Source organism: Pyrgilauda ruficollis, unplaced genomic scaffold, assembly GCF_017590135.1.
Source record: "Pyrgilauda ruficollis isolate IOZ18807 unplaced genomic scaffold, ASM1759013v1 scaffold146, whole genome shotgun sequence".
In the NCBI taxonomy this organism is placed as follows: Eukaryota; Metazoa; Chordata; class Aves; order Passeriformes; family Passeridae; genus Pyrgilauda; species Pyrgilauda ruficollis.
Window position 1 is genome coordinate 499,862 of NW_024513210.1, and position 15,399 is coordinate 515,260.

The window sequence follows — 15,399 nt, forward strand, 5'->3', positions numbered from 1 at the left end:
GCGCATCCTTCACCAGCAGGTCAGAGTCCTGCAGTGACTTCTTCCACTGCACTGCACTTGTACTGATCATTCCTCCACCCTTCCCCAGCATCAGAGTCACTTCCTATAACATGATTTGGAGAGATGTGGTCATGACTGGCTTCTTTTATTGTGCCTCCTCCTTAGAGCTCTTATAATAAAACAGACAGCACGTGGCTGCAGGATCAGACAGAAGCACCTGAGTTAACTTTGCATTTCAGCTTCAGGGAGGTCACTGCAAAAAATATCCAAGCAGGTAAGGATTTGCTTCTATTGTATTTTGCAGAGAATAGGATCCCAAGTAACAGTGCCTATCTCGTCTGGATACATCTACATGAGCAGCAGCGACAGCACTGTCAAAGGAATTTATGAGAGATCTGGAGAGATGAACTCAAGTTTGGTTCATAGAAGGGCCCAAGTACTTATCCTGGACCTGAAAATCATCTTGATCAGGTTTTTCTGCACCATAACAGAACAAAACCCAACAGCCCTCAAGCAGCAGCCACACTCAATTACCCCACCAGCACACAGAATGGGAGGAATGCAGAAGAAAAGCGTGAGGACACAAGGTGAAGAAATGATGACGAAGCATTTAAAGTGCCACAGGGTGGCAGCAGTAGGAAAGGGCGGGAAAGGCAGAAAAAGCCATAAAGGAGAAAACCCTTCCCAGTGCTATTTTTGAGCGCTCACCCGACAAATACACCAGTGTAAACCAAGGCCAAGCAGAGAGAGTTTACCTTCAGACCAGCACCGACCACCAGGCAAGGGCACGTTATCACTGCCGTGTGCCCTTCGGGGAGGTAGAGCCCTGTGCTCCTCCAGGCTGTCTTTCCTAAAATGTAACAGAACACAGTCCTGAACAGTCAAGCACTTCTTTCTCCCGACCATTACAGATCCTGGAGATTTCAAGCTGCAACAGGAGAATAATCTTCCATCCTTTCCTTTTCCCTTGCTCTACACTCACAGAACCATCTCGCATTTACCCAACTTGTCAGAAATACAGTTTCAAAGAAATGAACAAAATCATCACACCATTAGCAAGCAAGCCCATCCAGATTTACATTTCTGGAAACCACAAGCTTAAATGTGCTTAGTAGTACCTTCTAAAAATTAAAAGGGAAAAAAAAAGAAAAAGAAAAGAAGCCAAAACCTCAACACTTCCTACACTTAGACCCTCTTATCCTAAAGACCTCGTAAGAGGTGCCAGCTATGGTGGGATTACACAATTGAAGTTGCAATGGTCATAAAACATTTCCCAAATAACAGACTGATGGTGGCATTGCATTTTTCCTTAGTGACTGGAGAAAACTGGAGCCCACAGGAATTTTAATTTCTAGCTGACTGAAGTGATGAGAAAACCTCAAGAGACCATTCTGTGCTAGGTGTACCTGTAAGAAGGGTACCACTACAATTCAGCACGTTTCTAGACAGTCTTCCCATGGAAATGCAAATCTCCTCAGCAAAAATATCTTTAAACACTTGAAATTTACAGAATTTACAGGGCAAAACTGATCCATCTCTACTGTACTGGCAGATTCCACTCCCTAGTTCTGACATAAAGTTTACTTAAGGCATATGTCAATCCAAACACCAGAAGACCTAAAAAGAGCTGAACTGTCATTAAGCACCCAACTTACAACCTTTCCTGTCATCCAAGACAGCAGAACCAGTTTTGTCAAGCAAAACCTAATTCAATGAACAATGCAAATTAGACTATATGACATTGTGTTACCAGTTCATCTCAGTTTTACTGAATTTGTACCAAAGGCAGTTTTGAAATGATGCTCAGGGTTTGCGAGCTTTTCTTTCTTTTTCGTTTATGTGAAATGACACAAATTCTGAGTATTTTCTGCTTTTGTCCTAACTCATTACTGTTAAAACCAGTGAGAAGTTTTTCTACAACTTTTCTCTCTGCACAGCCACTGCACTCAGACATTGCCATTCCAGAACAGCCTCCTTTATCTCATTGTAACAATTTGAAAATAACTCCTCTAAATCATATTCTAGTACCAAAAATATCTGTCCAGGGAACAAAAGTCACTAGTGGAATTTAACCCAGAATTTAAACATATCAGTTGTGAGCAGGAATCTCAACAAGGTGATACAGATGCAAGATCTAAGCTTAGACAAATAACTTATGGTGTATTTACTCAATACTTTGGCTTCAGTGGTGGTGTCAGCCCAAGAAGTTCCCACCGTATTTCCAGCCTCTTTCACCCCGAAAACCAGATCTTCCCTCCATTGTGCTGATACACCAAGCTGTGGGACTGTGCTATAACTCAGGCTGAAATTACCTACATAACAAATAAACTTTTTGTTTCCAACTCCCACCTGTTTGTAGGATGGCTCCATAGATGGCTGTATCAGCACAACTATGGGAACAGCAACCTGCAGTGTGGAGTCCAGGGTTTCTCAGAGAAACTTTCTTGCCAAAACCATTGTGCCATGCAAGTGTCCTGCGGTACCATTTGTTGGGGGTTCTTCTACCAGTGCCTGTGCACCAACAGGGAGGAAGCAGGACTTCCATGGGGGTTTCAGGTGCTAAAATCAGGACTGGCCACAAAAGGAGCCTGTCTGCCACTGCACTGAGCTCAGTCTCCTCTGAAGCCCGAGGTGAAATTGCACATCTGTGCCCATGTTCAGGCACACACAGACACAGGCACACTGAGGGCAGGCATCCCAGTGATCCCAGCAACAGGACGCCTTGAGAGGAAGAGAGATAACTCACCTGGGTTTGTGCCATCGATTTCCACAGTGACAGGGAAGGCACAGCCCCCAGCAGCAGATTTCTGCACCAGGGCCGCGCTGTCTGTCATGGTGAGGGACAGCTCGGTGGCCATGCAGAGCAGCACTGCCTCTTTGGAGTTGCTCTTGACTGGGCAGTGCCTGCTGACCTGCGGGATCCCGGTCCTCTTGAGCACTTTGGTCAGGATGCGGTGGAGCGAGGCGTACGCTGGGCAGTCGTGGGCTGGGATGTGCAGGAAGGCAGCGCAGTCCTGTGCCAGGGGGTGCAGCCAGCCCTTCAGGGGCTCCGTGAGCTCCTGATGCCCCTGCAGCTGCGTGCTGAAGAGCAGGAGCGCCCTGCGGAAGTGGTAGTGCTCCCCGGGCCCCACGGGCGGGTACTTGGCTGCCTGGCCGCTCTGCCCCAGGATGCTCAGCCCAAAGCGGTTCAGGATCCTGTTGCCAGGATAATTTGCCACGGCGGCTTTGCCAGAGTTCTGGGAAGCCCAGTACCAGGCCTGGCCCCCCACCAGCAGGCCACCTCCCTCTGCCACGAAAGCGTGGATCCTCTCGGCTTCTCCGGCGCCGTAAGAAGTGCAGCAGTACACGCTGATGTCACCTGCCAGCTGCGACACCTGCGACTTCACCTCTGCCTGAGACAGCAGGCTACACAGCTTTTTCAGGCTGGGATCCACCCCCACCAGCCCCTTCCTCCCAGCATCCAGCCAGGAGACAGCATTGAGCAGGAATGTGGCCAGCTTTGGGGAGGACAGTTGGCTCTCATGGGTGGCCACCACCACGCGGCCGCGGCCGTAGCGTGCGGCAGCCAAGAGGCAGCGCTGGGAGCTGTCCAGGCACAGCGGGAAGGAGAGGGCTCCGTGCACCAGCAAGGTGGAGGGTATGCCCCCCGTCACCAAATCCAGCTCCGACACACCGCGCAGGAGGAACTCGGCGTCGAGGCTCAGGTTGGCCTGGTGCCTGCACAACCAAGAGAGTCCAGGTTAGTCCCCAGCCCAAAATCCTTGGCACAAAATGACTGGTGCCACAGCTGAAACTTAAGGAGTTCTTGATTTCACAGAATATTCTGAGTTGGAAGGATCACTGAGTCCAACTCTTAAGTGAGTGGTCCATATAGGGAACAAACCCACCTCCTTGACACTATTAGTAGCACCATGTTCTAACCAGCTGAGCTATTCTCAGTGGCCATCCTTGCCTCTTCTTGTTCCTTCATCCCAGGACATCATGCTGTCAGTTCTTCCATTTAAAAAAAAAATAAAATCCATCAATGCCTCATTTTTCTCCTTTTAAAGCCTCAGTTGTTACTGCCAAGCAAATCTGTAGGAATCTCAGTCCTCATTTAAAAATTGGAATAAATAGGTCAAAAGGAAGCTTCTAGACCTCCGTCTTTGAAGAGCCACTTGAAAATCTAAATACACTGCAGAAGCTAAAAAATCAGACCCTTCATCGTTTTTAAAACTGCAGATTTAAACTGCACATAATGTGGGAATTGGAGTATCTGCTTTAAGAGAAACTTTCTCTATTTGCCCCACCCTAGCCTTTATGAACTAAGCAAGCCCAAAAGATTTCTGTGCCTTTTCCCAAGCTCTGCCACTGTTGAGAACTGAAGAAAGGAGTGTTAGGACAGATGGGCTACACAGACAGGCAGACACACAGCTAGACAAATCATGAGTGACTGGAAGTTGAATTAGAGCCTTAACACATACACCTCACATTACCTCACATTGCCGGTCTCCACAATAAAAAGAGATTAGTCTGTGCAAGGCTCTCTTATCTCTGCTATTTTCATATAACTCCTGTGTGTCACTGTGGAGAAAGACATGCTGAATTACTCTTGTTTGCTTTGTGTACACTTTCCCCTGGTCCTGCCAAACAGTTTTCCCCCAACACCTGCGAAGGATCTGTTGTTATGTGGCCATTGCTTCCAACTCAGTGAGAATAAATTATGCTGCCTTTCTTCATGCCTGTAGGACAGGAATTAAATCTGCAGCTCTTCTTTGGTTATTACTTTACTGAGACCCTTTGTCACACAGAGCATGTGTCCAGGCATATGGCACAGCTCCTGTCTCAGACTGAAGCCTGATTCTCTGCACACAAATCTGGCAAGAAGACTCAGATGTACACAGAAATTGGAGATGTAAATTTCTCTGTGGCTCTGGATTCAAACAAAACCCCCACAAAAACAACCTAAACAAGGTGTAATTTACCCTTAGTTACCATCTGAAGTCTCGCTAATTGCAATGTATTTTTTCTCTTCTGAATTCCCCACCTCTTTCCCTCTTCCATGCCCTGTGCATGAAGCAGTGGGAACATGCTTGTGCAGTGCAGGTGGTAACAAGAAGCAACCAGCAAATTTTAATTAAGCAACCTGATTTGTTAGCTGTGCCCTAAGCATTTCACTGAATTAAACAGAAGAGCTCTCTACTACCTTTACCAGAAAACAACAGAAAGTATCAAATTCCATTAATTGTTTGAAAATATTAGAAATTTAGCACTCCACATCCACAAGGAAAGGGCTGTGAAGAAAAGACTTGCTGGGAGTTTTACTGTAATTGCTGTGGCTGTCGCTGCAGTAAAATGAAGCTGCCACACAGAGGAAGTGCAGCAGCACCAATGCTTCTTGGAAAACCTGCTGTGCCTTATGTAACTTAGCAGAAAATGGCAGGAGAAAGAGCCTGGCATAGTCACTGGCAAGGGGAGGAAGAGAGCAGGGCACCATCCAGGTCTCCAATGCCTGGTCAGTTGTGCAATATGAGTCATAACAGCCCTGAGTTTTACACCTGACAATCCAGAACCCAAAGAGCCAGGCTGGAATCCCAAGCAAACTGAGATTTCTTGCCCACAGCCTGTTTCAGAAGCTGAGAAGGGAGGCGGCACCCAGCCTCAGCTCTGGCCAGCTCCAGGGGCTTACCTGCAGAAGCAAATTCCTGCAAGGAACAGGCTAAACAGGTTTAGCAGATGTCAGCCAGAGCCTGGCCCAGTGAGCTGTCCTTCTGCTTTATCTCCAACCTGGTTTACAGCTGTGGGAAAGTTGCCCTGAATGTAGGGATGTGTGGGGAGAGGACGAAGAGTTCCTCCTGTCTCTGTTTTGCTGCATTTCACTCAAGTACACTTTGATCAGGCAGGCTGCTCTAAAAGATGGCTCCTCTCATTTCCTTCTCTGAGCATGGATTCCCTGGGCCTGGTCCTGCTGCCCTGGAAGCACTTGAAGATAGCATTCTTTCCAATTGTAAAGAATGGTAAAGTCCCCTTTAAAGTGGAAGGCAACAATTCCATGCTGGTTATTAAAGAACCAGCATTCATCTTCACCCTCACCTCCCACCTCCCAAATCTTCTACAAACAACTCACCCACATAACCTAACTGGTGGTTTAAAGAGAGGGCAACTCAGGTACTCACGGGACAACTAATGGGATCTTGGGAATCTTCTTGGCGACTTTGAAGACGCCTTTTTCCACGGCGTTTCCTGTGAAGTACACGCCAGCCACGCTGGTCACCTGGTTCCCAGGGAATTCGAACAGCACCTTCTCCTTGCCATGTTGACTGGCCCAGTACCAGGCTTGGCCTCCAACAAGCAGCCCTCCACCCCCTTTGACGAAGTCCACGATGCCTTTGGCCTGGGAGCTGTCATAGGCGTCCATACAGAACACCCCCAGGGACGGGACGGGCTCTGCCCCCACCTGCACTCGGGTGCCAGCCTGGAGCAGCACCTGGCACAGGGAATCCAACCGAGGATGAACCCCAACCAGGGCCTCAGGGCAAGGCTTGAGCCACCCCACGGCATTTCTGAGGAACTGGGAGAACTTGGGGCTCTTCAGGATTCCTTCATGGGAAACGACCACCATCCGGCCCTTCCCGTACTGTGACACCGCAATCAGGACCTGCTTCTTAGCGCTCAGGAGCACAGGGTAGGCGTCCTCTCCCACAAGGAGCAGCTCACAGGGAACAAAACCTCCAGTGAAGTCCCATGGCCCGACACCATCCACTAACTGCTCGTAGGTGGCACAGGGTTTCATCTCCAGAACACTCCTATCTGGTGGAGAGAAGAACAACCTCCATTACACTGAAGTTCAACAATAAGGAACAGCTGTAACAACCCCATGGAGCAAATTTTTTGTTGGCTAGTAGGAACTCCAAACAAAGAGGAGTCAGATTTGTGGATACAACTTTTTTGGGGATTTGGTTTGTTTGTAGTTTTGTCTGTTTGTTTGCTTGTTTTAGCTTTGTTATCATACTATTTACACATTTAAATAGAAGTGACAAGTATACCATGATTATGGGGACAAAACAACTGTTTCAACAAATTCTGCTATGCACCAGGGAGGAAAATGGGAAAATAAAGGTATTCACTGTCCCATTAACAATTTATTTGAAGAGGGAGAGTGCCAGAGGCTCCAGGAAGTCTACTAGGAACTTGTATGGTAGAGGTGGTTTACACAGGAACAGCCAGAAAATGAAAAGACTGTATCAACACAATGCACAATATAATTCAAACATGTGGCTCACATTTTAGCTCCTAATTGGCTAGGTACAGAGCTACATGCTGTTGCTGCAACATGTTGTACTTTTCTACCTCCATTTAGGCACTATAAGCCTGTGCTTAGTATTAGGAGGTGCTGTGAGGGAGAGGAAAGTAAGGAAAAATGATAGAGATGACCAGCTTCCCTGCAATAACTGTGAGTTTAAAGCACACAGTACCCATGAGAGCACGTCTGGGCACAGGAGATTAATGACCCAGTTCCCTGATCCAAACTGTTTTAAATCTCAATAAAATAATTTCTCTTTCCCATAGCTTTGTTTCATCTGTTTTCCCACCTGTGAAGTAAGGAGAGTGTACTGACCTCGATTGCCAAGCCCTTTGAGGTCTGTGAGTGACACTGCTCTGTTAAGGCTCCCTCGGTTTGAAAGTCTGGCTCAGCTTTCTCCTGAAGTTGTCTTCTGCTGATCTGGGGCAGCTGCGGCTGTGCAAACAGGAAGGCTGTGAGGTATGAGGCTCTGACCCAGTCCCACCCAGTTTGTGTCATTCAGGATTCAGGAGAGCGACTTTGAGCACAACACCTACGGCAAGGGAAGGAGCTGCTCTGTAGGGGCGTGGACCTTTCCCTGGCAGCATCCCGTGCCAACACCAGGCTTCACACACACTTCACATCTGCCTACCCTGAAAGCAAACCCTTGTCAGCCAAACACAGGAAAATGGCAAGTCCTGGAGAAGCTGCATCCTCAATCTGGATTTGTCACAAGCCCCAGGGTCCTTAGAAACAGCAACGTGATGTAGAATGACAGTGTTGCTTATCCTCTCTGGTCATGCCTGGAAGTGCTGTTTTTCTCCAAAACTATCAGGGGAGTCCACTATTCTATTGCATATGATTCATGGGTCAAAGCTGCTGATTAACATGGGATAAAAACTACAATGCCCAGTAACCAAGTGCTTGATTGCTGGCTTAGTCTGAGCCCCAGTTTTGTGTCACTGAGTTTGAAGAAGCCCTACATGTAAAGGCAAATACAAGGTCTTAAGTGCTTTAGGGTGTTTTACTACGAATCATGCGGCAAAGCAGTAACACAGCCTTGGAAAATACTGAAGGTTTTTTTTGGTGGTTTCTGTGGATTTGACACTAATGTACCTATGCTGACACACTGACCATGGTGCAAGGGAGAGGAAAAGCAGGTGGATAGTTTCAGCAACTCATATTAAGCTATACTATAGAATCACAACTACTGAATGGTTTGGGTTGGAAAGGGACTTAAAAGAACATATAGTTTCAAACCTTTTGCCATGGGCAGAGACACCTTCCACTAGACCAGATGCTCAAAGCCCCATTCAACCTGGCCTTGAACTCTTCCAGGGATGAGGCATCCACAGCTTCTCTGGGCAACCTGTGCCAGTGTCTTACCATCCTCAGCAGAGAATTTCTTCCTAACATCTAATCTAAACCTGCCCTCTTTCAAGCTATTCCCCCTTGTCCTGTCACTACATGCCTTTGCAAAATGTCTCCCTCTCCAGCTCTCTTGTAGCCCCCTTTAGGCACTGGAAGGGGCTCTAAGGTGCTCCTGGAGTCTTCTCCAGTCTGAACAACTCCAATTCCAGGTGGGAGGGGCCTGGGGAACATGGCTGCCATCACTGCCTGTGGTGGTGTCGCCGGAACTGGGTGGGAGGGGCCTGGGCAACATGGCTGGTGTCACTTCCTCTGATGGCGTCACTGGAACTTCCGTTAGAAACAGGAAGTGAACCGGAAGTAGGTGGGAGGGGCCTGGGGAACATGGCTGCCATCACTGCCTGTGGTGGTGTCGCCGGAACTGGGTGGGAGGGGCCTGGGCAACATGGCCGACGTCACTGCCTGTCGTGGCGTCGCTGCAACTTCCGGTAGAACAAGGAAGTGAACCGGAAGTAGGTGGGAGGGGCCTGTGGAACATGGCCGCCATCACTTCCTGTGATGGAGTCACCGGAACTTCCGGTAGAAACAGGAAGTGGAGCCGGAAGTAGGTGGGAGGGGCCTGAGCAACATGGCCACCATCACTGCCTGTCATGGCGTCACCGGAACTTCTGGTGGAAACAGGAAGTGGAGCCGGAAGTGGGCGGGAATGGGGCCTGTGGAACATGGCCGACGTCACTGCCTGTCATGGCGTCGCTGCAACTTCCGGTAGAACATTGGTGGCCTCCTCTGGACTTGTTCCAAGAGGTCTGTGTTTTCCTTCTACTAGGAACCCCAGAGCTGGATGCATCATCCCAGGCAGGGTCTCACAAGAGCAGAGGAATCCCCTCCCTTGCCCTGCTGTTCATGCTGCTTTGGATGCAGCCCAGGGCACGGCTGGTTTTCTAGGCTGCCAATGTACATTGCCAGGTCATGTTGGACTTCTGGTCAAACCAACACCCTCAAGTCCTCCTTGGCAGGGCTGCTCTCAATTAATTCTCCACCCAGGCTGTATTTGTGCTTGGGATTGTCCCTCAGTTACTTTACATGGGGACAAACCACAGGACTAGGTTTGATGTAAGATCAGCAAACTTCTTAGCCCCCACCTTTCTTATCACAGGATCTGAAAGCTAACATCCTAAGCTCTCAACCTAGGAACACTCCTGCTCCCTGGCATTTATCCAGAACAAGGAGTGGCTGTTTTGGAAAGGATGTTAACTCTTTTGACTGAAAGCAATTGTGACCATACAACAGAATCCCAATTCCTATGCAATCAAATTTTTTCCATTTAAATTGCATGAAGCATTTCAGAGTGGAGAGGAGAAGTGCACATACTAGACCCTGAGCAGACACAACTAGAGATGATCTCCTCTATCTAGAGAGAGAAGGGAGAAAATTCAGCAGGAACAGAGAACATACATGTCTAACAAGAACTGAAGGAAGCTGCAGAAGACTGAGCTGGCTGTCTCTCACATCAGTTAGGAGGAAACAACCACTAGACCTGGGCCCATACAGAAGGAAGACCTTGGCTCCTAGCTGCCTCCCCTCTTAACAGGGAAGCAAAAATTCTCCATGTCAGTGTCTCAAGACCAAGATTCTGAATTCCTTGTCTTCCATCCCAAACCTTCCACCTCTCACCTCCAGAGAGTTCCTACTCCCCGCAGAGCTGAGACTACTGTGAGAGTAGGTATTGGAGCAAACATTTATAAACCCTGCCAGGTGACTAAATCTATCCGTCTTTCTTCTGTCTGTGGAAAAGGGACAAAAATGTGATGAGAAGGTAATGGGGTTTCATTAAATGCAAACTTAAGATTTCATCATCTGCTGTCCAAAAGCCATCACACACAGGCAAAAGAGATATGATTCAAAGGAAGGAATACCCTCTGGTCCACTCAGGAAGAGTACCTGTGAGACAGAGGACCTGGGTGAGTTCTGAGGGTGAATATGGGAATAGATGTTGTGTGTTAAGTGGTCAGTGACTTTCAGACGAGTCTTCAAGGTTCCCACAAAATATGGAAGGACTTCCATGAGTAAAAATTATGGGATTGCGCAGTATCTGTGAAGTATAGGACAAAAGAGGCAAGACAGGCACTGAGATGTCTCACCTGTTAACAACACAGGCAGCCTGAGACACACCACTTCTAGGGATTTGGCTGTTCTTCCTCATTAGGGTGGGCCCATGGGTTTTCCAGTCCTTCCTCTCTTTCAGATTTGCAATCTAGCCGTCTGCACAGTAACTAAGAATCAGCAGTGCTGCAAAGTCTGTAAGCAGTAAGGAATTGGTGGACTCTTGCTTCTTCCCAACTTAGCAACAAATTGAGCAAGGAGAGGAATGATGATGTTCGGCATTTGCTGAAGAGACAAAAATACTTATTTTCACTGTCCATCAGCAACAAGGTTTTAAACTGAAAGAGGGTAGATTTGTATTTCATAGATTTGGCTACAAGGAAGAAATTTTTTATGGTCACAGTAGTGAGACAGTGCAACAGTCCAAACATCCAATCTGACCTTCTTCTGACACAGAGAAAAGGGATGGGGAAGTGGGAGGAAGTCAAGCAAGAAAGCTTGCTTGGGGAACACAAAATTAGGAAAAAAAATACATTAAGAAAACCTTTCCAGAGTTACATAATAAAAGTAGAAAAAACAAAGTTAAATATGTCTAAAGGAAGGAGAGCCAAACAAAAAGTAGATTAGGTTGCAAAATAATGAGAACTCTAAAATTAGATCAAGATAGCAATTACCAAAGGAAGCTACTGCAGGTATTTATTTATTTTTAACAATGCCAGTCTTAAGAGTTATTAAGAAAGATACTGAAAATTGATAAAGCCTAAAAATTATATTTTTTTTTAGTAAAAGTGCAGCAGAATCAATTAGGCAATTACCATGAGTTATTGGCATTATTTTCATGTGGCACTTCAGAGCAATAGATTATAAAACATTACCATTTCCAAGCCTAGTAAAATGTTGCAGTGATTTAAGGAAAAAACAACATGAATTGCCCATCCTTTCTGGTGGTGTTACCATGCACATGTGAGGGTACACTCACTGGCTAATGAGATGCAAAGAAATAGAAAATCTGAGTATATAAACATACATTTGTCCAGTAACCTTAATTGCTTTCAAGGCAAGGAAAGAACAAAATGAAAGCAACTGATGTAACATGATCAGGTATGTTTAAGTTAATTTTGCATTTGGAAAAGTAAATAACATCTTAATTATAATTAATTCTACTAAATTTCTATGTGTTGAAAGTTAGCTAATGAGCTATAATTGGTAAAGACAGGGATACACTGAATCAGAAGAGATGCCTATACAAACAAGTGCTATTTAGTCTTTTTGAAAATCTTTACCTGGGATCTAAAAAGGACAGCATATGAAATCACCAAATAATAGAAATCAAGGTACAGAATCACCGAAGAAATCATAACCTTACTAGAGAACAATTTTTAAAAAATGAGACCTTGTCTAATTTTAAGTCCTACAGTCTGTAATTTTAGAAAAGCGTTGACATCTGTTGGTGAACAGGGAGCTGAGCAGTGCAGAAATCCCTGGGAAATGCAGCCACAGAGCCCTTTTCCAGCCCTTTCCCAGTCTGGCGCTGGAAGGGTTGAGTCTCATCTGCATGCCTGCTGTGTAACAGCTCAGCTCACTCCCCTGTAAATGCTGCTCGGTTTTGAAGCAGGGGATGAGTGAACACCACTGCTTTAGGTTGAAAAGGAGCAGAAAACAGAGAGGTCTGATGGTCTCTGTGTGCGGGCCGTGCCAATCCACTGCAGTGCGCAGTGACGCCGTCATGAATATGGAAAAACAACAACTTTATCCCTCCCAAACCCAAAGGATGGCACGGAACTTGATTTGCTGTATCCTGTTGGGGGCAAGGAAAAGCAGGGATACTGGGACAGCTCAGTGAAGCTGAGACTGAAGAACAGGCAGGGCACAACTCAGGTGACAGGCAGCTTAATAATCTGTCACTGACATGTCACACAAAATACAAGTGTAGGGTCAGACTGATGAAGGTTTGTGCTCTATTGCGGACTTCAATGGCAGCACTGCTTATTGCAACAAAAAAATGTGCAATTCCATAAACTGGGCATTGCTTCCTCCTTATCATCATTATTTTTTATAATGCAGCAAGCAGAAATAATTAAAGCTGTCCCTGATCTATTATGTCACATTCTTTTCCAGCTCAGTATAAGTGTGACACACCAACAGATGAGTATCTGGGGTTTCCTTGAGATTTCGACAGTAACCAAACAATCCCTCAGAAGAAATATATGCCAAATTAAAAAAAAAAAAAAAAAAAAAAAAAAAGAACAAGTTTACTTAACCCTTTGTTACAGCCAATCAATGTTTTAAAGCCTTACTTCAAATAACATGGGTGCACAAATTATCACTGTTGCCCGTGGTGTAGGAGCTGTCTTACTCGTACTAGTTTCCCCAGGAAGGTCTTCACCACACTCAAGCCATGCTGGGTTGGATTTTGTGTTCCCTGGCAGCTGGCATCGGGGTGTCCCTGCTGATGTCTGGCTGTCTGTCCACCTGCCAGATGGTGGCCAGTGCCAGTCAGCACAGAGTGTGTGGCTTCTGCCTTTATTCCTTACACCCTGTGCTCAGCCCTTTCAAGCCAATCAAGCATGAACCCAGTGCTCTTGATGAGTGTGGTTTCAGTTCCTGTTCCAATCACAAAGTAATAACCAGGGTCATTCCTTTTTCGGTTACTCTGTTTGCTGTTATCTCAAAATGTCATCTTTGAGCTTGTGCAGACACGAATTCCTCACTTATTTCCCGGTTCTGGGAGTCTGCTGTGCCAGCACGATCAACACAGCTGGGCAAGTGAACTTCCAGGCCACAGCTTGTCACGGTGGGGCTTTGGTCAACCCACACAGCGCAGTGACTCCAGCCATGGCACGCCTGGGAAGCCAACCCTTGGAGAGCTCCTCCCTCCCTGATGGGCTTTAGGCCACCTTGAGTTCCACCCTTGCCTGTGCAGGACCTGTTGATAAAGCGATGTTTGAGCTGCGCTGCCCTATGCCATCTTCTGTGTTTTAAGTCTAAGCCTTGGTATCTTTAGCAAGTGTTTACATTAAAACTGTTCTTAAATCTAGCATGTTGCTGCCCAGCTTTAGGTTGGCTTCATGTCCTGGGAGGCTGTTCCAGACTCTTGCTGGCATTTGTTGTTTTTTCAGGACATTTTACTGCTTGAAATGTTCTCTGCTGCCTTAGGCAATCATCTCACTTGTCTTCCACTCTGCCTGAAAGCTATAGCCAAAATTTTCATTTTCTCTTCACCTACGCGTATCCACCAAGTTCTGAAATCTTTCCTTTGTGTCTGCAACGTACCTTCTGAGAACAGGCCTGACATGAGGAGCCTTTACAATGCTGTGGTACTATAAGCAAGCCTTAGAAGAGGCACAAAAAAGAGACTGTTCTGACCTGCCTTCCCTCCATCCACGCCCTACTGGAAGCATTATAGCATTGACATCACCCCAGACACTCACTGTTGTTTTGCTGCTGTCTCTGTCCCCTTTTCCATAAAGCCCTGCACATACAGCCCTCCAGGGAGGCCCTCAAACAGTATCTAAACAGTCTTTGAAAAGTTACTAAGAAACACAACTTGCAGTTCTTGGTTTAAATTACTTATGTAAGGGCTTGCACTGCTTTGTTGAAAACTAGGGGATGGCTGGAAATATGAGCTGTATAACATCTGTAAATGATGTCCACTAAAAGACCTCCTTTCCTTTCTACTACTCATCACTTTATCAAACTTGGTTCTAGCATGTTTGGCAGTTGTGGATAATTTGGCACCAATTACACATACTGCAATTTTCAAATGCTGGATTATGAAGTAGAAAACACGCAGCTGAAAAAGAACCAGCACCAAACAGAAACTTCATTGCCAAATGTAAGACAGAATGACCTGCAAAGATTTATTTTAAACCAACACATAGTTGGTTTATTATTAGAAGTGGATGAAAAAAAGACGTCAGATGAATTGAGAGCGTAGGAGAACTCGTGTGCTAATGCTGACTGGAGATTGTAAATTTAGCACCCTACAGACTCATCAGATGAAGAATTATCTCCTGTGTTTTTGCTGTGCCTCCCCCAACAAGACCTGCTAGACCTGCTGGACCAGAACCAACTCAGATGCTTCTCTCTGTGTTCCTCAGTGTATCAAGGTCCAGAGTCTATGCACAGAACCAGCTTTATACCTCCTACAGATCTAATCTGCAATCAAATAACTCATCCATGTTAAATTGCAAATTGTGAGCAGCTAGAAGTTTCTGGACCAAATGCACACAGAAACCACAATCCTCTCCTCTCCTTCTCTGCCTTCTCCCTTCTTACTCAGATCGAAAGTAAACTAAAGTGTATGTTTTCGTGGGGCTGAAAAGCATGTTCTTTCCCAGGGGAAACCTGGAGATTTTGCAGTTTACATCCAGCTGCCAGAGTAACTATAGATTCTTTTAGTCTCTTTTGCTATTCCTTTCCTTTGGAACCGGCAGAGCCCACCCACCTCAGGCTGCTGGGGTCGTTGTGCACCAGGCACAAACGCAGCATTACACGGGCACAGGGCAGCTCCGGTCAGGTCAGACGCAGCCTGTACCCTCCTCACAGAACAAGCTCCCAATCCAGGGATTTGCGTTGGAAGCGCCGCGAGGCGCCAATGCGGCTTGGAAAGGCAGCTCCGGGACACTGCCCGCCTGCGAGCCTCCTTTCCCCTTCAGTCAGCGCTT

The 15,399-nt window shown here is 46.5% G+C and overlaps 1 protein-coding gene across 4 annotated transcripts in view; it reads right to left on the reverse strand.

The window, feature by feature from the left end:
• TCAF2 (TRPM8 channel associated factor 2) overlaps positions 1–15,399 on the reverse strand; it is a 29,237-nt gene that overhangs the window by 12,537 nt on the left and 1,301 nt on the right. For 2 of the 4 annotated variants that reach the window (XM_041460616.1, XM_041460614.1), the window contains exons 2-4: positions 6,156–6,789; positions 2,747–3,717; positions 756–850 (exon numbers count right to left, since the gene is read on the reverse strand). In XM_041460616.1, coding sequence (XP_041316550.1) covers positions 756–850; positions 2,747–3,717; positions 6,156–6,789 — 1,700 coding nt within the window. Of the gene's footprint in view, positions 1–755; positions 851–2,746; positions 3,718–6,155; positions 6,790–7,597; positions 7,718–10,770; positions 11,018–15,399 lie in introns of all 4 variants that reach the window. The other 2 variants (XM_041460617.1, XM_041460618.1) reach the window with 2 other exon arrangements.